At 44.0% G+C, this 24,881-nt stretch overlaps 1 protein-coding gene across 1 annotated transcript; it reads left to right on the top strand.

The window, feature by feature from the left end:
* The first annotated feature begins 767 nt into the window (after nt 1-767).
* On the top strand, nt 768-24,243 carry LOC145411040 (sulfotransferase 1E1-like). The gene is made up of 6 exons (XM_080281101.1): nt 768-777; nt 1,187-1,353; nt 8,353-8,461; nt 8,566-8,676; nt 8,951-9,148; nt 24,110-24,243. The coding sequence occupies exons 1-6, from the start codon at nt 768-770 to the stop codon at nt 24,241-24,243; spliced, it is 729 nt and encodes a 242-aa protein (XP_080137227.1).
* The last annotated feature ends 638 nt before the right edge of the window (nt 24,244-24,881 follow it).

The following is a 24,881-nucleotide window of genomic DNA, read 5'->3' as shown; positions in this document are numbered from 1 at the left end:
GGGGTGGAGGGGGTTGGTTGTATGCAGCGCCGGATTAACCCTGCTGTGGCTTGGTAGGCAACGCAGACGGTTGGCCTGCAACATATAGATCTATTTTTTCCGTTATCTGTGGTGAACTGTTGGCATGACCTATAATGGCCTTTTTTGATGGCCTGATGGATGATGGCACTTATTTGGACCCCCAGAGCGTATATTTATTCCGCTCTGGAAGTCTGGATGGCCTGTGACAGGCCGTGGCCTGGTAGGCAGTTGCCCAATTTGCCTATAACTGGTAATCCGGCCCTGGTTGTATGGTGCGCGCGGGGTCAGCACACCAGGCGGCTCACTGTACTGTTGGCTGTCCAGTGTATGAAATTGACTTTCATACTTACAATACTGTCAGCAGCAATGAATGGCGTCTAAATATTGACTAACCTTTGGTAATGCCAGCAACAATGTCATGGCCTCGGCTTGACCAGCTTAGGCGGTTTAACCACCAGACGAACTGTCATCCAGTCCCTGTTGCCCATCGTTATCCGATATCATATATTAAGACATCAATGACCAAGATATTACTGATCATGTGTTTTACATATCAGCAACACTTTGCTATTATCACACATGGGGTATTAGTAGTAACTAATGATAATGACCTATAATACAGTTTGTAAAGTAACAATGATTACATACATCGAGTAAGGGAAGGAACACACCACCGACCACTACAAAAATCAGCTTATAGCTTCCGACTGTTTAATGTTACACACTGACTGGATACAACCGTCAAAATGGTAAATTGTATGATTACAGAGCTCACTGTCATACGACTATTTCATATCACCTTGCGTTCAGATCGTGCTGTATAAATTACTATGGAGTAAAACACTATGTAATGTGTTTTTATTCGTTATCATAACAAAACCATTATTTCCCAAGACAAATGAATGACGGAAGAGTGGTTGAGACAGCGCAAGCAGGCGTTACTCTGTTGCCCTTGAATGTGGGGGGGGTGGAGGGCAGATGAATGAATGGGAACGAGAAAGGGGGGGGGTGAAACTGGGGGTGCGGCGGTGCCACATATACCAACTGCTCGTCAAGCCGGTCACTTAACTTTTGCTGGAGACTGTATGTTTGTATGTGTGTATTTATGTATCTACTTATAATATTAACTTTCCTGTTCCTTTATTTTCTGTCCTGGTGGTACTAGTCCTATTCTGCCCGTACTGGCCACACGTGCTACAAGCCTGGAGGCAGAGAGACAACCCCAACCTTTACTTCACCACCTACGAGGACATGAAGGACGACATCATGGGGCAGCTGCGGAACATCAACAAATTCCTCGGCAAAAACTTGTCGGAGGAACAACTCAAGAAGGTAAGTAGGAGACACTCGTGCGGCTAGGAGGCTACCTCAACATCACTTCCTTACCGGTTTATTCCTGAGTCTGCTCCGTTACTGTATTCTAGAAGGTGAATAGGAGAAACTCGTATGGTTAGGAAGCTTACTCAACACCTCTTCCTTACAAGTTTATTCCTGAGTCTGCTCCTTTACTATATTCTTGTGTATTATTCATGTAATCTAGGTCGACGTTAAAATGATACAAGAAGCAAAAAAAAGAGGGTATGAATGGATAGTTTAGAAAATAAATCGTTAAGGAAGAGGTGGTAAGATGCCTCCTTACCTGACGAGAATACCGACCCCTGTTACTAAAAACTGAGTCCGCCAAGGTGTAAGGAAGCCACTTATGACTGACGGTCACTGATGGAACACGTGTAGTTGTTAGGTGGGATTAGCCTGCATCCCACATTATACAGTGCAGTCAGCAAGGATACGTAAATCTCAAAGATCTACCATTATCACATTCTCTCTCTCTCTCTCTCTCTCTCTCTCTCTCTCTCTCTTCACATGAGAGTCAACGGATTCATTCTGGATGGCGTTGTAACTGGTTCTGTACACTTGGTAACACACCTTCCTTCGAGATGTATTCAGAACACAACACCTCAACATCATCTTACAACCTACTGATGTCAACGATATTAACAGATACGGAAAACATACACAAGAATCTTAAACCATAATCGTCCAGATAAATAGCTGAGGAATAAATGCTACGAACCTTGATACTTCTCCCATCTACGTAATTTCTTTCTCAGTGTCTCTGGATCCTGACTCAACCGATCACTGGACCGGGGGGAAAAAAAAAAAAATGAAGACTATGATAATGATATATGGTGATGATGATGAGGAAGAGAAGGAGGATAGGGGTGGTGATGGTATTCGTGATGATGATGATGACCATGGTGATGATATCATCACCATCATCATCGTTATGTTTAAAGTCATTATTATTATTATTATTATTATATGATTGTAGCATATGCACCGTGTGAGGACAGGAGTGAGAGAGAGAAAGATTATGGGATGAGCTGGATGAAGTAGTGGGAGAAATGCCCAGGAGCTACAAGGTGATCATAATGGGGGATATGAATGGAAGAGTAGGCACTGGTCCTGAGGATGACATAATGGGTTGTTATGGAGTACCAGGAGGAAACGATAATAGGAAGTGACTAAAGGATATGTGTCAGGAGAGGAGGTTGTGCATTTGTAACTCGTATTTCAAACACAAAGATGCACATAAATATAGAGGAAACAGGGATCGTGTTGAAAGAAGCCTGATTGATTACGTGCTCGTAGAGAGGTCGATGATGGGAATGGTTGCTGATACGAGGGCTGTGAGAGGACGATGTGGAGGTCTGTCAGATCATATGATTGTGGTATGCAAGATCAAGCTGAGAGGAGTGATGTGGATCAGGAGGGAGAGGAGCAGTCAGGGAGAAAGACTGAAAGTTGAGAAGCTGAGGATCAAAGAAATGGCAGATGATTAATGGACCAAAGTAGAGGAGGAGTTAGAATTAGTGGAATGAAATGAATCTGGACAGCTGGTGGAATGCACGTAGGGATTGCTTGGTTAGGAATCCTAAAGCAGTGTGTGGTGTGGCAAGAGTAACAACAAAGAAGAAAGGTACAGCATGGTGGGATGAGGAGGTTAAGAGAGCAGTGGAGGAAAAGAAGAAGTGGCTAAAGTGGTTACAGGACAGGGGTTCAATTGAAATAAGAACTGAGTATATTGAGAGCAAGAAGCACGTAAAGAGACTAGTGAAGAGGAAAAAGAAGGAGGTAAATGATGATCTGGGAAGAAAAATGAATGCAAATTACCCTGAAAATAGGAAGTTATTCTGGAACGAGGTGCGGCAATGTAGTAGTGAAAGCGGAAAGAAATGGGATGGTGTGAAGGATGCAGGTGGTAGATTATTAACCCATGGAGATGAAGTAAGGACCAGATGGACAGAATATTTTGAAAGCCTGAAGAATGGGAATAGAGAGAGCAGAGCGGCTATAAATATGATTGGTTTGGGGGGGGGAGGGGTGCGAAGAAGGAATGGAGTGCCAGGAGACGTGACACTCCCACAGGTGAAGAGTGCTGTGAGGCAGCTGCAAAATGGGAGAGCAGTTGGGGTTGATGAGGTGTATAAGTGTAGTGGAGAGAGTGGAATGAAGTGCTTGTTGGAGATACGTAAGAAGGCATGGATAAGTGAAACTGTGCCTGCAGAGTGAAAAAAAGTTGTGATTGTACCCCTGTACAAAAATAAAGGTGAGCGAAGTGAACGCAAGAATTATCATGGCATAAGTTTATTGATTGTGGTAGGGAAGGCATATGGAAGAATTTTTATAAAGTAAGAGCGATATCAGAAGTCCTAGTGAGTGATGAACAGGGTGGCTTTAGGAGTGGCAGAGGATGTGTGGATCAAGTATTTGCATTGAGACAGATAGCAGAGAAGGCTTGTGACAAGGACCATAAGGTGTTTATGACAAACATAGATCTGGAAAAAGCATACGACAAAGTAGACAGAGGGATTGTGGAAAGTTTTGCGCATGTATGGTGTAAATGGTAAGCTGCTAAGTGCTGTCAAGAGTTTTTATGATGGTATCGAAGCATGTGTAAGGGTTAATGGACATCTAAGAGAATGGTTCATGATCAGTATGGGTGTGAAACAAGGTTGTGTGATGTCCCCATGGTTGTTCAATATATATATGGATGAGGTGATGAGAGAAGTAAAAACACGAGTAATGGAGAGAGGGATGGCGTTGACAATGAATGGTGATGAATTGAATATGTTAAATTTGTTGTATGCTGATTATGTAGTACTGTTGACAAGTACCGGACAAGAGCTTGGCAGGCAAGTGCAGAGTTTTATGTCTGTGAGCGTCGTGCCTTGAGAGTAAATGTAGGGAAGGGTAAAGTAATGGTTACTGAGAGAGAAGGTGACTCCCAGTGGGATGTTACAGTGAATGGAGAGACTGGAATTGGTGAGAGAGTTCAAATACCCGGGTACAGCGATAGAAAAAAGGAAAATGAGCAAAAGAAGTTGAAAGTAGAGTGACACAAGGAAGAAAGGTAGCAGGTGCAATGAAGGCCTTGATAAGAAACAGAGGCCTGAGTGTTGCAGCTACACAAGGCTTACATAAGGGTGTTAGTGCCAACTTTAACATGTGGGTGTGAGACTATGGTGTGGCATGAAAATGAAAAGTCAAGAGTAAGAGCAGTGGAGATGGGACTGCTGAGGAATGTATGTGGAGTACAGAGGGTGGATAGGATATGAAATAATGTGATTCGTGAAAGGTGTGGAGTGAGGAAGTCTGTGGACACCAGAATCGAAGAGAGTGTACTGAGATGGTATGGTCATGTGGAGAGAATGGATAATAATAGAGTGGTGAAAAAGGTATATCTAAGCGAATTTGAAGGAGAGAGGGAGCAAGGCAGGCCAAGGAGAAGGTGGAGAGATACAGTGGATGAGTGTGTGAGGAAGAGAGGTTTGGAAGTCGGTGAGGCTAGGGAACTGACAAGAGATCGAACTAGCTGGATGAATGTTGTGAGGGAAGTGCATGATCAGGGATTTTTGGCACCCCTTTTTAACGTGGTGGTGTCCGTATTGACTCAATCGGATATGTTTATGTGAAGCTACAGAATGTAATGAATGTTTTTGGCGTATCTGATAGAGCCAGGATTCCGGGGGCTTGAATGATGAGTGAATGGAAGCGTGGCCCATTAGATTGGGCAAATTTGGGCTGTCTGGACATTGCTACTCCTCACCCTGCCCTTGGGTGGGTAGGGGGGTTTCAAGAATACTTCCCCCAGTATCCCTGCTTGTCGTATGAGGCGACTAAAAGGGCTGGTGGTGGGTTAGTGCCCCACTCCATAAAAAGAACTAACAAAACAAGCGAATAAAGTGCCTCGGACCCGGACGGACCATACATTGACGACTAAAGAATGGACAAAGGACATTCTGAGGGTGGGGACATGGAATGTAAGAGGAGTGAATGACGAAGTGTGAGAGAGAGAGATTGTGCAGGTGCTTGAGGTTGCAAGAGTGGATATATGTGGATTGACTGAAACTAAATGGAAGGTGAAAGGGTGAAAGAATGGGAATATGGTTTAGGAATATGTGCAGGAGAGGGAGTATGTCTGATGGTAAGTAAGAAGTTGAAGGAGAATGTAAGAGAGTATGGAACAGTAGGTGCAAGGTTTGTATGGGTGAGGATGAAAGTAGGTATACAAGCATGGGCGTTTGTGTGTGTGTATGAGCTGACAGAGGACCGAGTGGCAAGAGTGAAAGATGAGTTTTGGGCGAGTGTAGAAGCATGTATGGACAAGTCTGAGAGGAGTGAGAGAGTGCTGTTGATTGGAGACATGAATGGCAAAGTTGGGAATGTACAAGTGGATGGAGTGGTTGGTCAGTGGGGTGTGCCAGCTGACGTAGATGGGAATGGTAGTGCTTTGGTGGACATCTGTGCTGGTAAGGGGTTAGCAATAGCCAACACCTACTTTCAGCATAAGATGATCCACAGGTCATGGTTGAGGAGACGAAGGGGAAGACAGGAGGAAACAGCTCCTGTGAGAATAGTGGAGAAATTGCAAGACAGTGAGAAAATGGCAGAGTATAAGAGCATAGTGGAAGAAAGATTGGGAAGGTATGAGTTACAGCAGATGGAAGGGGTGGAAGACGTATGTAAGATATTCACGGAAGAGATAGGCGCAGCGTGTGAGGTGGTTTGTGGAGTGAGGAGGAGATGCAGGGGCGTGCAGGGGACAGCATGGTGGAATGATGAGGTGAAACGAGCTGTGGAACAAAAGAAGAAGGCATATAGTGAATGGATAGCGAGTAGAGGTAGGGGAGAAGATGAGAGAAAGAAGAGAGAGGTATATGTGAGCAGGAGAAGGGATGTGAAGAGATTGGTGAAGGAGAGTAAGAAGAAAGTGGATGAAGAGTTTGGAAGGAATCTAAGTGTGAAATAGAGGGAGAGTAAGATATTGTTTTGGAAGGAGGTAAAGAAAGTAAGGCAGTGTGAAAGGGGAAATAGTAGGGGAGTGAAAGATAGGAATAATAGATTGTTGGTGGAGAAGAGAGAGAAATTGAGGAGATGGAAGGAGCACTTTGAGGATTTGTTGAATGTAGAGAGTGAGAGCAGTGACAGTAGAAGTGGTGGGGAATGGCTGGGAGAAGGAGAGATGAGAAGAGGAAGAGATTAGTAGGACGGAAATAGTGGAAGCAGTGAAGAAGATCAAGATGGGAAAGGTCCCAGGAATTGATGGAGTGTGTGGTGAAATGCTGAGGTATGGGGGTGAGATTGTTGTGGAGTGGATATGGAAGTTGTGTAGATTGGCTTGGGAAGAGGGAAGGGTTCCGGAGGACTGAAAATCAGGTATAATTGTCCCTTTATACAAAGGAAAAGGGGAGAGAGAAGTATGTGGTAACCATAGGGGTATTTGCCTTCTTAGTGTGACTGGTAAAATATATGGTAGAATACTCATTGATAGGGTTAGGCATATGACAGAGGAGCTAGTTGGAGAAGAACAAGGAGGATTTAGGAAGGGAAAAGGGTGTGTAGATCAGATATTTGTTATAAGATGTTTAGTGGAGAAGTATCTAGAGAAGGGAAAGAAAGTGTATGCTGCCTTCATGGACTTGGAGAAAGCTTATGACAGAATAGATAGAGAAGGTATGTGGAAGGTATTAAGAATATATGGAGTGGAGGGGAAATTGTTGAGTGCTGTGAAGAGTATGTACGAAGGAACTAGGACTACGGTGCAAGTGGATTGTGTGCTGAGTGAGTTCTTTGATCTCAGTGTGGGACTGAAACAGGGTTGTGTGATGTCTCCATGGCTGTTTAATGTATACATGGATGGGGTTGTAAAGGAGGTGCAAGGTAGGGCAGTGGATGTGGGGCTGGCTCTACTGAATGAGGGTGAGATTTGGAAGATTCCGGTGCTGTTGTTTGTTGATGATACAGTATTGTTGAGTGAAGATGAATGGGAGTTGCAAGGTTTGGTGAATGAATTTGGGACAGTGTGCAGGAGGAGGAATCTGAAAGTTAATGTAAACAAAAGTAATGTTATGGTGTTTGAGAGGAATGAAGTCACAGAATGCACGGTGTGGTTAGATGGCGAGAATATGGAGAATGTGAGTGCATTCAAGTACTTGGGTAGTGTGATGAGTAGGGATGGAACTTTGGGGGATGAAGTGCATGAAAGGGTACAGCAGGGAAGGAAGGTTGTTGGTTCACTGAAAGCAGTGATGAGGAATAGGGAGGTGAGTATGGAAGTTAAAGTCACTGCATGATAGTATTGTGATCCCTACCCTGACGTATGGAAGCGAGGCGTGGACCTTGCAAGAAGGGAACAAGTCAAGAGTGAGAGCAGTGGAAATGAGTTACTTGAGAGGAGCATGTGGAGTGACATGGAGGGACAGGTTGACGATGAAGAAGTGAAGGAACGTTGTGGGGTAGATGTGGATGTGGTTGAGAAGATTAGGAGAAATACACTGAGGTAGTTTGGACATGTGGAGAGAATGGAGAATGAAACACTGACTAAGAGGGTGTATGTAGGTGAGATGGAGAGAGGGAGAGGGAGGGGAAGACCGAGGATGAGGTGGAGGGATGGAATTGAGAGGTATATGAGGGAGGGGGGGAGTGAGTAGGGGGGAGGGTAGTCAAATGGTGGGTGACAGAGCGACTTGGAGGAGTTTTGTCTGCGGCCACCCTTTGCGGGATTAGGGCGTCGGGCTATAGATAGGTAGATAGATAGATTATTATTATTATTATTATTATTATTATTATTATTATTATTATTATTATTAACTTATTATCGTTAATATTACCATTCTTCTGCTTATTACTTTTATTATTATTATTATTATTATTATTATTATTATTATTATTATTAACTTATTATCGTTAATATTACCATTCTTCTGCTTATTACTTTTATTATTATTATTATTATTATTATTATTTACTTCCTTCTGCATTCCGCAGATTGCCGAGTTCACCAGCTTCTCGTCTATGAAAACCCGAGGGGAACCGATTGACAAAGCGTTCTACAACGAGGATGTGTGGAAGAAGCAAGGTGGCATGTTTAGGAAAGGTGAGAGAGAGAGAGAGAGAGAGAGAGAGAGAGAGAGGAGAGAGAGAGAGAGAGAGAGAGAGAGAGAGAGAGAGAAGTATGAACACTTTTTCTCTTTATTCTAGGGATAAAGGGCGACTGGAAGAACCACTTGTCTCCAGAACTGAACCAAGAGATGGACCAATGGATCAGGGACAACGTGAAGGACACTGGCCTTAAGTTCAAGTCTGGAATTAGTGAGCTAATTGCATAGAGGTGTATTGAGTGACTACTGAGCTTTGGTAACACCCATTCCTTACCTATTTTTTCTACACATTTTAATTCACTGTCCTCCTCTGTATAAGTGACACAAACTTTGTCAATATTAAGGTGAAATAAATAACACGCAAGGCAATGTTAAGGTTTGATATGCCAAATACATCGCTAAGGAAGAGGTGCTACCAAGCCTCTGCCACATAAGATATGGGCCTCACTAAGATACAAGTTTTAGTGTAGTCTTACTACCTCTAGACGATTTTATTCAGCTAGGAGAGCACCGTAGCAGTGAGGAGGTTAATGAAGCTGTATCCAACCCCTCCACTTCCAAAGGTCTCTTGTACCAGACACCACAGATCAGGCCTGGCTCATTTGTAGAAGATAACTGCGATGTGCGTCGTCTCGATGTTTGGGGTAGCTGGCTTGCCGATGATCATTCTGTGTCGCTTGCTGGTATTTCCCTCATTTCCCTCTCCTCCCTTAATCACTCACAGCACACTTGTATATTGGTATACCTTCACAAACTGTGTATCAATGAATAGCTTGGAGGTTAAATAAAGTCTGGTGTAACAAAATAATCTTTGACTATTCAAACACTATTATACAGTTAGGTACAAAGGGTTACACAGTATTAAGTCTGAGTGCTATATGGGTACGTCTTACTATCCCCACTCCCTGGCTATTACTGCCAGCTCTAAGCTCACAGTGGGGCGTGGGAAAGAAGGTGACAGTGCATCGAATGTTCGATGCTGATGCCTGTGAGGCAAGTTATGTGATGCTATGTTGCTATGTGAATCTTGAGATATGCTAAAAGTAAGTCTGACGTAAGTTATGATATATATACATATACACTGCGGGTAGATAAAATAACAGGTAATGAAAAATATAGTTAATAATTATATATCAATGCAAAAATATGGATACAACTTGTACACTCTTCTAGGCCTAATGAAATTGTCTGAAGCTGGCAAGAATAAATTGATGAGGGGTTGGTGAAGACTTAAGATGCCAAACCAAATGCGCTGATATCCTTGTAGAGTTTTTTCCTTCTTCTCTCTAGTTGGTGAATCTCTTGAGTGTGTGGAAGAGTTTTGTTATTTGGGAGACATGTTGTGTGCTGGAGGTGGGGCTGGAGCTAGCTCTGTGGCTAGGGTGAGAAGTGGTTGGAAGAAGTTCAGGGAGCTCTTGCCTCTCCTGACATTGAGAGGGCTCTCCCTACGTGCTAAGGGGTCTTTGTATGCAGCATGTGTTAGGAGTGTAATGCTGTATGGCAGTGAGACCTGGGCAGTGAAGGAGGAAGATATTCGCCGGCTCAGACGTACAGAAATGACAATGATTAGGTGGATGTGCAGTGCATCCCTGCGTCCAAGGCCTGGAGGGGCTGGGTTTACAATGGAAGAGTTGAGAGGTAGGATGGGACTGGAGTGTATTGGTGTTGTGATGAGGAGAGGTAGATTGAGGTGGTTTGGACATGTGGAGAGGATGGGGGATTATAATTGGGTGAGGAAGGTGAGAAGTGTTAATATTGGGGGTGGAGTTATGAGAGGTAGAACGAGAAAGACATGGGACGAGGTAATTAAGTGTGAACTTAGGGTTAAGGGACTGAACAGGGAGGCTGCAATGGATCGTGCAGCGTGGAGAGCCGCCATTAGATGACCAAGGCCGACACATGCAAGCATGTTGGAGCCTTTAAAAACGAACGAGAGAGAGAACGAGTTAGGTGCCAGCCAACAACATGTCCAACGTTTTTTTTTCTCACTACACACTGCTTCGCTTCACCTCCTACGTGGGAAAAAAAAGTCTTGATGATAATGATGATGATTTAGTTGTAGTTCTATGATAACAATGTATGCATTAAGCTAGGCTTTACTCCTTTTTTTTTTTTCTTATATAATTCTGGACTGCTTTGCTTCGACATTATCCCTATATTGGCCATGGCTGCCAAATTTGTAAGCAGTTTTATGATGTAAGTTAAAAGACAAAGAACTTTAGATATACTGATTGCTATCCTGAAGTCATATCAACCAAAAGGCGCTGGAGGGGAAGCCTTCACGTGGTGGCACTGGTTTAATCAAGTGGCTCCACTGGCCGGTTATGTAAAAGTTCCTCAGCTCCTTCTCTATCCCCTGAAAGAAGGATGATGGACTGCAGAGAACAATTTCAGCCTGCAGTCCACAGGGTTCACGTCCAGCTGAGTCCTGGGCCACAACAATAACAACAACGTCGGCCTAATACAGTCTGTATGTTTTCATCTGACACAAGCGGCCACTTCCATGGCTTGAAGATTAAATCATGGTTATGTGATATCAGATGAGCTTTAGTTATGAGGCGAGAATAAGCCTCCTTGGTTACTAGTCAAATTTATCCTCCAATCTGATTACACCTGGCCCATCAGGTGAACACAGACCAACTATAGCATGCTGATATTTAAGCTGTGACTATATTACATACGGATGTCACACACTGTGGCACTGTAATGTTCATCTGATGCACAATGCACTCTGTATATAGATCACTATACTGTGTAACATGTAAATATAAATACCAGTATAGTCTGAACACTGAAGTTTTATTATTATCATTACCATTATACCGGTGCTTTAATTCTGGCACTAGCAGGGGTACCCGGCGTTGCCCAGGTATATAGCTATGCATACCAACAGATCCCCAGACCCGCAGAGCACACCCCCTTAGCATGGGCAGCCCACGGGGGTCATGCCCTGCCTAAAACCTGATTCAGGCGGAGTTATACCACTTTGCAGTGTTGTTTTCCTTGCTAAAAATCTATCATACCACCACTATCATCACGGCCACCATAATTCCTACCACTATCATCACATCCACTATTATAGCTACCACTATCGTCACTACATTCCTCATCTTCCCCCCACTATCATCATTACATTCCTCATCTTCCTCCCACTATCATCACTACCAGTATCACCACTACCGGTACTGCTATTATCACTACCACTGTCACCACTACATTCCTCATCATCCCCTCACTATCATCACTACCACTATCACCACTACTACCATTATTGCTACCAGTATTATCACTACATTCCTCATCTTCCCCCCACTTTCATCACTACCACTATCACTACTACCGGTACTACTATCATCATTACAACTATCATCACTACTACTATCATCACTACCACTATCATCACTACGTTCCTCATCATCCCCTCACTGTCATCATTATCACTGTCACCACTAATACTATTGCCACAACCACTATCATCACTACATTCACCATTCCCCACTATCATCACTACCACACCGGTAATACTATTATCACTTAGTGTCATCACTACATTTCTCATCTTCCCTCACTATTATCACTCCCACTGTCACCACTACTACTATTATCACTACCACTATCATCACTACATTCCTCATCTTCCCCCACTATTATCACTGCCATTGTCACCACTACTACTAATATCACCACCACTGTCATTACTATTGTCAGGTCAGACACTGTTCTGCTACTGGTACCATGTAATCCAGTACTACCTGTTCCATGGTCGGATCGTCGGCTACTAAACCGGCAGCCCCACTGGTCTAGGCCAGTGAGGAGGGTGACTAGACACCCTACAGGATGAAAAACAAGACCTGTCAAAGGGCGGATGACCAATTTATGCCAACGACCATCTAGGGTGGGTGGAGCTGGTTAGCCTTGGTTGGCAATCCACCTGGGAGAAGGAAAACTCTGAGGTAAAACCTGGATAGCCATAGTCAGGGATTCCACACCCCTGTCCATAGGCTAGTGGTGAGCCCTCTCCTGACTTGGGAGGTTGGGTAGGGTTTGAATGCCCTCCCTGCAAAAAACAACCCCGTGCGAAATAAGAAAATGAAGAGGGACAGGGGTCAGTGCTTATTGCCCGACCCTGACCCAGTTTTGCTGGGAGGTCCTCCCTCAGGCGCCGGCCTGGTAGGATTTTTTGGGTCCTGTCATGCTGGCGCCCATCATGATGGTTGCTGGGTGAAGCCTACAGACCCCAGTGACCGAATGATGTTACTGTCTTTACCACTAAGCCACTTATGTCGTAAACCATTGAATTATTATGTTACTGTCTTTACCACTAAGCCACTTATGTCGTAAACCATTGAATTATTATGTTACTGTCTTTACCACTAAGCCACTTATGTCGTAAACCATTGAATTATTATGTTACTGTCTTTACCACTAAGCCACTTATGTCGTAAATCAAGCACACGCTCCCAAAACAGCAAATATTTTGTATGTCCCAGTTGAGTCTGCGTTTCCATGGAAACCACTCGTTTTCCCGCCAACAGAGCAACGCCCTGTCATCCTGTCTCCTCTGTGGCCAACATAAAACTGACGATATTTCCATTATTTTATCTTTTACGGCTGTTTCTTTGGGGCAGGAGGGTGGGTGTATGGATAGTACAATACTTACACCACTTATTTATTGCACACGTTGCTGATAAAGATTATTTACGGCAAAATAATATGCTACACAGTGTTCTCAAGTATAAGACCAGTAGCCTGCCGAGTCAATCTTAATTCATAGCAAAATTACTGAGGCTTCTTGTTTTTAGTCAACTTAGGGTTCATGAAAGTTTAATATTTTCAATAACGACTATTTTTATGCCACTTCCCTTAATTGTATAACTACTCATATCATAATAAAATCAAATTTCGTACATCGCCAGCACACCTAGATCTGGGAACTGCGTGGTGTTGTAAGACCTCGAGGTGTTGGTTGAACTGACAAATGTCTTTGGTCGAGCTGATTCATTGATTCAGTTCAACGAGGTTAGATAACCTGCGTGTTTGAACTACACTCTCCTATGACTTTATTTTCACACACACAGCCACAACAGCACATCAGTACGGTTAATTACCATATATTATCAGCGACAAACACCTCAAGCAGCGTTAAAAAACAACCCCTGTTGTGGATCTTGCTGCTGAAATTATGAAGCTAGAATCTGCAGTCATTGGCATCCATGTTGGGCCAGGGAGACCAACGCAACACAGAAATTACAAGAGTGATATCTTGGCGATTTCTTTCATTTAAGAGATAATTTTGTGCTATTGCTTGTATAGGCCAAGAGGCCAGTGTGTACCATCTTCAGGCGGACTACCAGCCTCCAGAATGACCTAATAATGATACAAGAGACAAACTTAGATCAGCCAATTAGTTACTTGCAAGGGTTTCTCTTCTTAGTGTTACAACTTGACACTCTCACCAACAACACCCTAAAAATGACGTCAGAATTAAACTAATTTTACCTTAGCGCCGTTGATCTATTTTGTATTATTATTATCAACTGATGTGACTGAGAAACTTGCCAATTTGGGTGTAGTTATGTAGTGAAATTAAGGCAGACATCAAGTGCACATTAGCGCCACATTAGCTGACGTGACACATTAAGTTCTAACAAAATATGACGTAATATTCATAACATTTCTCACCTTTACCTGTGTACAGGAGCCTTTTGTTTTCACTGGTATATCCCCCAAACACTTCACCACCAAACCAGGTTGAATATTTAGCTGGAAATACCTCCATACACACCGATATCTGATACCGATTTACTTCCGTAAAGGAATATTTATCGTAAGAAATGGTTAAGATCATTTACGACTACGGTGTTACAGCCATGGCAGCCTCGCATCACCCCACACAGTTGCCAGATCACAGGGTGTCTCCGGAAGTTGCATGTCAGTAATTCAGTTAACAGAGAGACACGAATATCTCACAGAATGGTTTTGAATTATGACCGCTAAGACAGCAAGGACGAAATATGTAAGAGAAACTAGCAGTCTTTATAATATCCCTTTAATCTGGAACCGACATCAGAGGCCAAGGGTACTTTTACTATTGGTAACATTGGTATGCACATCATTTTAGCTTTAAATACAATTATTCGACTATACAGGCGAGAACTAAGCTATGTCGGTATTGTAATATCGGTACAGCCACCCGTCTGCACCAAGGAAACAGTCCTACGCGATAAACTAGTGGAAATATCGTCATTTTTATGCTGGTCACCGCGGAGTGAGGATGGTAGGAAGGTCGCTGTTGTGAGGGGTAAGACCAGTGGTATCCATGGCAACGCAGACTCGCCCTTGTATTCCTGGTGGACCTGGAGATTCGTAACACGTTTTCCTTAGCTATTTATGGTGCACATTACACCCAGTAGCATCTTTTAAGTTACTGACGCCAACTATATCTATACTATAATGACATATAGCATATACTGTAATGTTTAGGTGTAATATAATTATTTTATAACACTTCCTCCGTACTGATGTACTCTGCTCATTATGCCTCATTATCTTCTCGTAATGGTAATACAAAAATTGCTGTCAAACGAGATAAATAACATACACAAGAAGGCTAACATGTAATATTGGAATAAGTTACTCTGTAAAATGTGCTACGAAACGCTAGATAAGACCAGCCCCAGTAACAAGTAAAATCGTGTGAAGGTAGCAGGAGTAAAATGAATGATGGGTTATGGTAGAGTTTGTATTACTTAGTTTTATTTGTATAATCTTAGAGCAGCCTGTTTTACTCCAGTGACTCTCTCTCTCTCTCTCTCTCTCTTTCTATCTGTATCGCTACACGCTGGATTGCCGTCAGGGTTGGCCACAAACGCATTAGCCTCTGCCATCTGACTGACCTCTCTCCAGCTCACATATCCCCTTCTCGTCTGTATGCCATCCCTCCGTCTCATCCTGGGTCTGCCCTTCCCTGTCCCTCCCGTGTCACCTTACTTACACACTCCTAGTCAGTGGCTTTTTCTCCATCCTCTCCACTTGGCCAAACCATCTCAAAATCTATCTTTTCATGTGCTTACCACCTCCACATCAAGACTCCTACGCTCCTTCACTTCTGCTTTATCTCTCACGTAATGGTGCTGTCAGATATTTTGGTGTTGCTATTTCCATCTATCTGTCTATCTATCTATCTATCTATCGCCAGACGCCCTAATCCCGTAAGGGGTGACCACAAACAAATCGCACCTCACCCTGTCTCCTGCCATTTCACTGTCTTCCCCCAAGCTCACCCCCCCCCTCCCTCATATACTGTACCTCTCATCTCCATCCCTCCACCTCATTTTCGGTCTCCCCCTCCCTCTCCCTCCCTCCATTTCACCTACTTACATCCTCTTAGTCTTTCATTCTCCATTCTCTCCACATGTCCAAACCACCTCAGTGTATTTCTCCTGCTTCTCTCATCACATCCACATCCACCCCACAACGTTCCTTCACTTCTTCATTCGTCAACCTGTCCCTCCACGTCACTCCACATGCTCACGTACTGGTGCTGTCAGATATTTTGTTATTGCTATATCCCTGACTTATTTAGTTTAGGCCAGACATTTGGTGCTGAAGGAGTGGCATACAGTCTACATCAACCCTTGTAATTTTCATGTGCTTACCACCTCCACATCAAGACCACCTCGCTCCTTCACTTCTCAATCGCCTCTCTCACGTAATGGTGCTGTCAGATATTTTGTTACTGCTATTTCTCTGACTTATTTAGGTTAGGCCAGACATTTGGTGCTGAAGGAGTGGCATACAGTCTACATTAATCCTTTTGCCCATCAGTGACTTATTGAATTGTGTGCTGGTAGGACGAGGCAGGTAACGAAATACATGATGAGGTATAAACAATATGCAATAGGATGTTAAGGTGTGTGTGTGTGTGTGTGTGTGTGTGTGTGTGTGTGTGTGTGTAATTAATAGGTATATAATTTACTATTGCCTCATTTCAGCACCCGCACTGCCACACCCACGCCCACACCAGCAGACTGAGCCCCTCCGCAACACAACACACCTCCAGGTGAGTTGCCTCCTTCCCCCTCAGTGCCAACTCCTCCTAATCCTATGCCACTGTTAGTGCCAACCTCCTAATTCTACATCCTCTCAGTGCCAACCTCCTTCTCCTAATCCTTATCCTTCTCAGTGCCAACCTCCTTCTCCTAATCCTTATCCTTCTCAGTGCCAACCTCCTTCTTCTAATCCTTATCCTTCTCAGTGCCAACCTCCTTCTCCTAATCCTTATCCTTCTCAGTGCCAACCTCCTTCTCCTAATCCTTATCCTTCTCAGTGCCAACTTCCTCTTCCTATTCCCACCCCCTTCAGTGCCAACCTCCTCCAAGTCTAACCCCCTCTCAGTGCCAACCTACTAATCCTAATCCTGATCCTTCTCAGTGCCAACCTCCTCCTCCTAATCCTACCCCCCTCTCAGTGCCAACTTCCCCCTCCTCTCCCTCAGTGCCAACCTCCTCCTCCTCCACCTCCCCCCTCAGTGCTAACCTCCTCCTCCACCTCCCCCTTCAGTGCCAACCTCCTCCTCCTCCACCTCCCCCCTCAGTGCTAACCTCCTCCTCCACCTCCCCCTTCAGTGCCAACCTCATCCTCCTCCACCTCCCCCCTCAGTGCTAACCTCCTTCTCCACCTCCCCCTTCAGTGCCAACCTCCTCCTCCACCTCCCCCCTCAGTGCTAACCTCCTCCTCCACCTCCCCCTTCAGTGCCAACCTCCTCCTTCACCTCCCCCTTCAGTGCCAACCTCCTCCTCCCCCCTTCAGTGCCAACCTCCTCCTCCCCCCTTCAGTGCCAACCTCCTCCTCCTCTTCTCCCTCAGTGCCAACCTCCTCCTCCTCTTCTCCCTCAGTGCCAACCTTCCTCCTCCTCCTCTTCCTCCACCTCTCAGTACCAACTTCCTCCCCCCCTACCCCTTCTCGTCTTCCCCCCTCCCCATCTCCTCCTCCTCCTCGTCTCCCCTCCCCCTTCTCTTCTTCCCCCCTTCCCCATCTCCTTGTCATCATACTCCCCCCTCCTCCTCCCCTACCCCCTCCTCCCCTCCCCCTCACCCACTCATCCTCTTCCCCCACCCCCTCATCCTTCTCTTCCCCACCCCCCCTTATCCTTCTCTTCCCCACCCCCCTCATCCTTCTCTCCCCCACCCCCTCATCCTTCTCTTCCCCACCCCCCTCATCCTCCTCTCCTCCACCCCCCTCATCCTTCTCTTCCCCCACCCCCCTCATCCTCCTCTTCCCCCACCCCCCTCATCCTCCTCTTCTCCCACCCCCCTCATCCTCCTCTTCCCCCACTCCCCTCATCCTTCTCTTCCCCCATCCCCTCATCCTCCTCTACCTCCACCCCCCTCATCCTTCTCCTCATCCTTCTCTTTCCCACCCCCTCATCCTCCTGTTCCCCCCACTCACTGTGATATGTATTTTATTCCAGCTTTTCCACGTTTTTTTTTTTTTTATGTAGTCTTTATTGAGTAATATTTTCCCCTGTGCAAATAAAGTCTTCTGTGTGTGTTTCAGTTCCAAAATATGCGAGAGCGAGAAATAAATTTGGTGAGCTGCGGGATTGAGCAACAGGGCATCATGAAGCCCGGGTGTTCAGCAGTGGTACAAGCTTGCAGTTTTCACCACCAGATGGCAGCACCAGTCTTGTCAGGAACAGCAAAATATAAGACCCCTTCCCTGTGTAACCAAAGATAGTTCAAAGGATGACCAATAGATGGCAGCACCATTGTTAGTGCTGCCATCTATTGGTCATTCTTTGAACTATCTTTGGCCGCACAGGGAAGGGGGCTTATGTTTTGCTGTTCCTGACAAGACTGGTGCTGCCATCTGGTAGAAAATATGTGAACTTTTTTACCAGTGGTGCCATCTGGTAGAAAATATGTGAACTAATTGTACCAGTGGTGAACACCAAGGCGTCATTCCCCCCTGTTCATCCCTGGGCCTGGTAAGTATTGTCTTGTACACTACTACAGAGGATACAGGAAACAGGGTAGGTAGTATTGCCACCACTTTATTTTGTACTCCAGTGTTCAACACGTTACATTCAAGGTACATTGTATATGAGGTTCAGGGCTGTGAAAAAGCATGGAAATAATGAAGGGAAAATGTTAATGGAGAGAGAGAGTCAGGGAGGGGGGGGGTTCTTTTCACAATTCCTTACCCAGAAACAAAGGTAAAGATGCTTCTGTGGACTCCGCCACGCCATATCAAAAAATCAGACTGGATGGTTGTAGTGGTGGTAGTAGTAGTAGTAGTTCTAGTCACAAGTTCAGCTGAAATGTGAACCCAGTGGACTGCAGGCTGAAATTGTGTAACTTACTTTTCCAGCCAATCTCGATAATGACAAAGGGAAGACGAAATGGCTAGGAGAAGGGGGGGGGGATGATAATGAGGAGGATGACGGGGGTATGGGATATGGGCAGGAAAGCTGAGACAAGTTAGTGATATATTACTGGTGATTGGTGGGAAAATGATAATAACCATTACACAATAATTCCAGCCTGCAGTCCACTGGGTTCACATTTCACATGAACTACTACTACTACCACTACTACTAAACTACCCATCTTTATGTGGCTTGGGTGAGTGAACGGAAAGCATTTTGTATTTTTTCTGGGCCATAAATTGAAAGAATTTCCCCCCCCCAAACCTGTAACGCTCTCTCTGTGACATCCCATCTGCCCTTATCACACCTGTCTCCCCTTAATACTCTCTCTCCTTATATGTATCCCCTCTCTCTCACCCCATCTCCCCTTATACGTACATTCCCCCCCCCTCTCTCTCTCTCTCTCACCCCATCTCCCCTTATACGTACATCCCCCCCTCTCTCACAGCCCATCTTTCCTCATATGTACCCTCTCTCTCTCTCATATTCCTTTATAATACATCTCCCCCTTAACACACACACACACGCACACATCCCATTTCCCCTTGTTGTTTGCACCCATCTCTCTCTCTCTCTCTCACACACACACACACACACACACACACAAAACCCCATCCTATCTCCCCTTCTATATACCCTGCCTCCCTGTCCTGCATAAGGTGTAGGGGGTAAACTTTGAACATACGGTAAAGGTCTGACTAAACAGTGTGGGGCAGCTATATACTGTTCCTACAATTTGTAATACTAAAGATGCCACTGCAATATACTGGTAATTATTTGGCCTCAAAATATACAGTATATATATTCTTGAGTGTAAACTCTGTAAGTTTTGATGTCTTTCCCTATGCTGCTGCTGTTATTATTTTGCTGCCAGCTTGAGTAGTGGCAGCTTTAGTGTTACATTATACACTAATACTGACATTATACTGTACAGTGGTAAAGAACAATGTTATAACTAACTGACAATACCAACATTACACAGGGCTGTGCTCCACAGTACTTAGCACAAGAATGAAAGACTGAAATTTAGGCCAAGTTAAGGTAAAAGGGGTATTGACAGGCAACTGAAACAAGATTTTTAAAATGTACATATAAGAGTTTATTTTTACAAAATGACATTCATTTACTATACATACAGTATATGGTACATGGATATACTCTCTTCACCTTAACTTGGCCCAATTTTCATAATTCTGTAGCACAATTTCTTGTAGTTCAGTGCCAGAAACACATCATTTTCATAGCACTTCCTCATGTCTAGCACAATATTCCAGGTAATCTCGTTACAACTACTGTACAAAGAATTTTAGGCCAAGTTAGAGTAAAAATAATATAGTAATATTACTTGTGCATTCAGACAAACTATTATTCTGACATTCTTTGAAGCCTTTGTGGATCTATTTTATATTAACTTATTCAGGCCATCACAAGAAACTAATGGCAAACTGACTGGCTTCCGCAGTGTTGTCTCTAAAAGCAAACATTTTATGTCCCAAACTGAATGACCTCTGTACAAGTTTAATGTGAAGTACAGTACTTAAAAGCTACTTTAATTTTTTGCCTGCATGCATCAGTCACTTAATATGAATTAACTGCTGGTAATAGCTTTAGAAAATTGTCCACCTGATGCAAAGTTTAATAGAAATTGACATAATGGAGCATTTAGAAAAAGGTCCACTGATCCAGCTCTACTCATGTGTGTCTAAGAAACATGTTAAGCTTTAAGCGCATTTGTTCTTTTTATATGTATTACAGGCCTAACCTGGGATTTAAAAAAAAAAAAATCTATCTATCTATTGCCAGACGCCTCAATCCCATACGGGGTGGCCACAAATCGCCTCCATGTCGCATTGTCCTCCGCCATTTCACTGCCCTGCTCCCAATTCACACACCCCTCTCTCATATACCTTTCCACCCCATCCCTCCATCTCATCCTCGGCCTCCCCCTCCACCTCACTCACCTACACTCTCCTCATCAGTCTCTCACCCTTCAATCTCTTCACATGGCCAAACCACCTCAGTATGTTCCTCCTGACGCTTCCTATCACATCCACACCACAACGCTCCTTTATATCCTCATTTGTCAGTCTGTTTCTCCATGTGACTCCACAGGCTCCTCTTAAATAACTCATTTCCACTGCTCTCACTACTGACTTGTGCCCTTCCAGCAACGTCCAAGCTTCACTTCCATACGTTAGAGTTGGTATCACAATACTGTCATGTAGTAACTTTTTCACTTCCATGCTCACTTCCCTGTTTCTTATCACTGCTTTCAAGGAACCAGCAACCTTTCTTCCTTGTTGCACCCTTTCAAGCACTTCACCCTCCAAACTTCCATCCTTACTCATCACACTACCCAAGTACCTAAACGTACTCACATTTTCCATTTCCTCCTCATCCAACCTCACTGTACATTCAATGTACTTCACCTGTCTCAAAGACCATCACTTTACTCTTCCCTACATTCACCTTTAGATTCCGTTTCTTACACACTCTCCCAAACTCATCCACCAAGCCTTGCAGCTCCCCTTCATCTTCACTCAATAACACAGTATCATCTGCAAACAACAGTACAAGGAGTTTCCAAACACTACCCTCTCTCACCAGGGCCACTCCAACATCCACTGCCCTACCTTGTACATCTTTTATTACCCCATCTATGTACAGATTGAACAACCATGGAGACATGACACATCCCTGTTTCAACCCAACTTTCAAAGAGAAAAACTCACTTAGTTCACCATCCACACGCACTGCAGCCTTCGCACCATCGTACATACTCTTCACAGCATTCAACAACTTCCCATCTACTCCATATATTCTTAACACTTTCCACAATCCTTGTCTATCCACCCTGTCATATGCTTTCTCCAAATCCATGAAAGCCGCATACAACTTCTTTCCCTTCTCTAGAAACTTTTCCACTAAAGATCTAAGAATGAATATCTGATCTAAACAACCTCTTCCCTTCCTAAAGCCTCCCTGTTCTTCTTCAACTAATTCCTCTGTTCTTTCTCTAACTCTGTCAATAAGTATCCTACCATACACTTTTCCTATTATACTAAGAAGACAAATGCCCCTATGATTACCACACACTTCTTTTTCCCCTTTTCCTTTGTACAAGGGAATAATTATACCTGACTTCCAATCCTCCGAGACTCTACCTTCCTCCCAGGCCAATCTGCACATCTTCCACATCCATTCTACTACTATCTCTCCCCCATGCTTCAGCATTTCACCACACACTCCATCAATTCCTGGGGCTTTCCCTGATTTAACTTTCTTCATTGCTTCCACAACTTCTATCCTACTGATGTCTTCCTGTCTTCTCACCTCCCTCCTTCTCCCAGCCATTTCCCAGCCACTTATACTCGCATTACTTCCATCCTCTACGTTCAACAATTCCTTAAAGTGTTCTCTCCATCTGCTCACTTTTTCTCCCTTCTCCACTAGTAATCTACCATTTTTATCTTTCACTCCCCTGCTAACTTCACTTCCACCCTGTCTTACTCTTTTCACCTCTTTCCAGAACATTTTCTTACAGTCCCTCCACTTTACACTCAAATTCCTTCCAAATTCCTCATCCACTTTCTTCATACTAATCTTTTCACCTCTCTCTTCCTTTCTACATATAACTCTCTCTTCCGCCTCTCAACTTCTTCCACACCCCTATTTCTCATCCATTCATTGTATGTTTTCTTCTTTTGTGCCACAGCCTGTCTCACCTCTTCATTCCACCACGCTGTTCCTTGCACCCACCTCCGTCTTCTCTTCACCCACACACCACATCACATGCTGCACATATTTCTTCTGTGAATATTTTGCACACACCTTCCACATCCCCCATCTGCTCCAATTTATATTTACCCCCCAAAAAATGCAGCACTGATAGTCCTGCCCACACACAAAACCTTCAATTTAAAATGTCCTGTACATAATTATTATAGTCCAGTTCAATCAATATACAACCATTTATATGTACAGCACACACCTACAGTACAGTAGGTGCATGACCACTGTCTACCTATGGTCAATAAATAAAACTTCGGCAAGTGATGTTATGACGGATGATAGGCACTGTGAGTTACGGAGCTTGGACAACAGGAACAGTGGATTGCTGCAGCCTACTAGGGAGAGAAAAACTGTGTTACTAGAGTAATAAGCAAAATAACTGCTTAGGAAGAGATACAGTATTAGTAAGTTTCCATAACTGATGACAACATGGGCCATAGTTTTTAGCCCCAGCCCAATCCTACATCACACCCATCTTTTTTTTTTTTTTTAATCAGCACAATAAGAAATATTATCATGGTTGGTGGGGACGCTCACCATCCATTCACTTGTTGTTGTGCTGCTCTAGGGTGACTGCCTATTCCAATCTTCCTTCCTTCCTCTTCTGTCTTTCATTCCATCATTCTTTCCTCTTCCTTCTGTCTATGGGTGATTCTACACTGAGTGACAAGCCAAATGGTTTCCTGTACACCAGGAAACCATTTACTATGCAGGGTGGAGTCTTTCTGTTTCTGGATCCTACCTAACCCAATCTCTTTTAGTGAAGATAGGGTAGTAAGGATGATTATTAAAAAAATAATAAATAAATAATCATCCATCCATCATCCAATCCTATGTTGTCCCATGAGAAGCATAGGAGCCTGGGGCTAGGCACATTGGTCCTGACATTTAAGATGAGAGTGACAAGCCTCACTTATCCCTGAGTAGCATTACATACACATTAAACCCCAACCATCCCTTGGATAATAAACCTGCACTGGATCAATCCAACTGAAGTGCCTTAACTACTCACTAAACCACCAGGCACCATAATTTGGTTATATGGTTACCACCCAGCGTAGTAAATGGTTTCCTGGTGTACAAACCATTTGGCTTGTCACTCAGTGTAGAGTTACCCATAGGCAGAAGGAAGAGGAAAGAAAGACTCTGGGTGAGTGGCAGTCTCCTCAGTTAAAGAAACTCCCTGGTATCTTTCCTAAATGATTATTCTGCTTATTACTCCTTACTATCCTCTTGTGTCATTTAAATCATTACAATACCTCCATACTCAGCATAAATAGCATACAAATTGATACCAACCAGCCCTATCCAAAAATAATTAGGTAAGAAAAAGATGCTAGGCAGCATCCTTAACTGATAAGAATACAGAACTAGGAGTTATGCTAATACAACAACTAATGCAATTTTGTGGCCTATTACACAGGCAGCTGGAGCTACTCGGTGCCAACGAGGCAACAGTTACCAGCCTCACTTGACCACCCCTCAGATGAAACAATTACAGCCTCCATCCAGCTGGAGCACCTTAACCCACTAAACCACCACCAGGACAGCAAATGACATGGGATGTAGCAAACCATTTCACTTGTCACTCAGGGACACTACATGAGAGAGAGACACTGCATCAAGGAGTCAAGAGGAGATGGGGACAACATCAAGCAGAGAGAGGAGGGATGGGGACTACAGCAAATAAGCAGGAGGGATGGGGACTACAACAAATAAGGAGGAGGGATGGGGGAGGGGGACTACAAGTAGAGAGAGGGGATGGGGACTACATCAAATAGAGAGGGGGGATGGGGGACTATATCAAGATGAGACACTGAATGGGGGAAGAGAGGGGGGGGTCACTATCAAGTGGGAGGGGAGAGGGGAGTGGATAAAGAAAAGGGATGAAGGGAGAGAGGATGACTGCACCCCCACCTTGCACTATTATTATAATTATTATTATAAGTGGGGCTGGGTAGAAGAGACTATGCTGAGTGGAGGAAGAGTCAAAAGGGAGATGTGATGACTGCTCCCCATCCTTCCACTATTATTATTTTAATAATAATAATAATTATTATTATCATCAGTGGGTGTGGGGACTACACTGAGTGGGGAAGAGATAAACAAAAGGGAGTGAGGATGATTCCTTCCACTATTATAAATATTATTTTTCATCCATCCATCATCCAATCCTACGTTGCCCCATGAGGAGC

This window comes from Coenobita brevimanus, chromosome 87 (genome assembly GCF_032717465.1).
Source record: "Coenobita brevimanus isolate Jiangsu-jjx chromosome 87, ASM3271746v2, whole genome shotgun sequence".
NCBI lineage: Eukaryota > Metazoa > Arthropoda > Malacostraca > Decapoda > Coenobitidae > Coenobita > Coenobita brevimanus.
The sequence above is the reverse complement of the archived record's forward strand: the minus strand, read 5'-3'. Positions and strand labels throughout refer to the sequence as shown.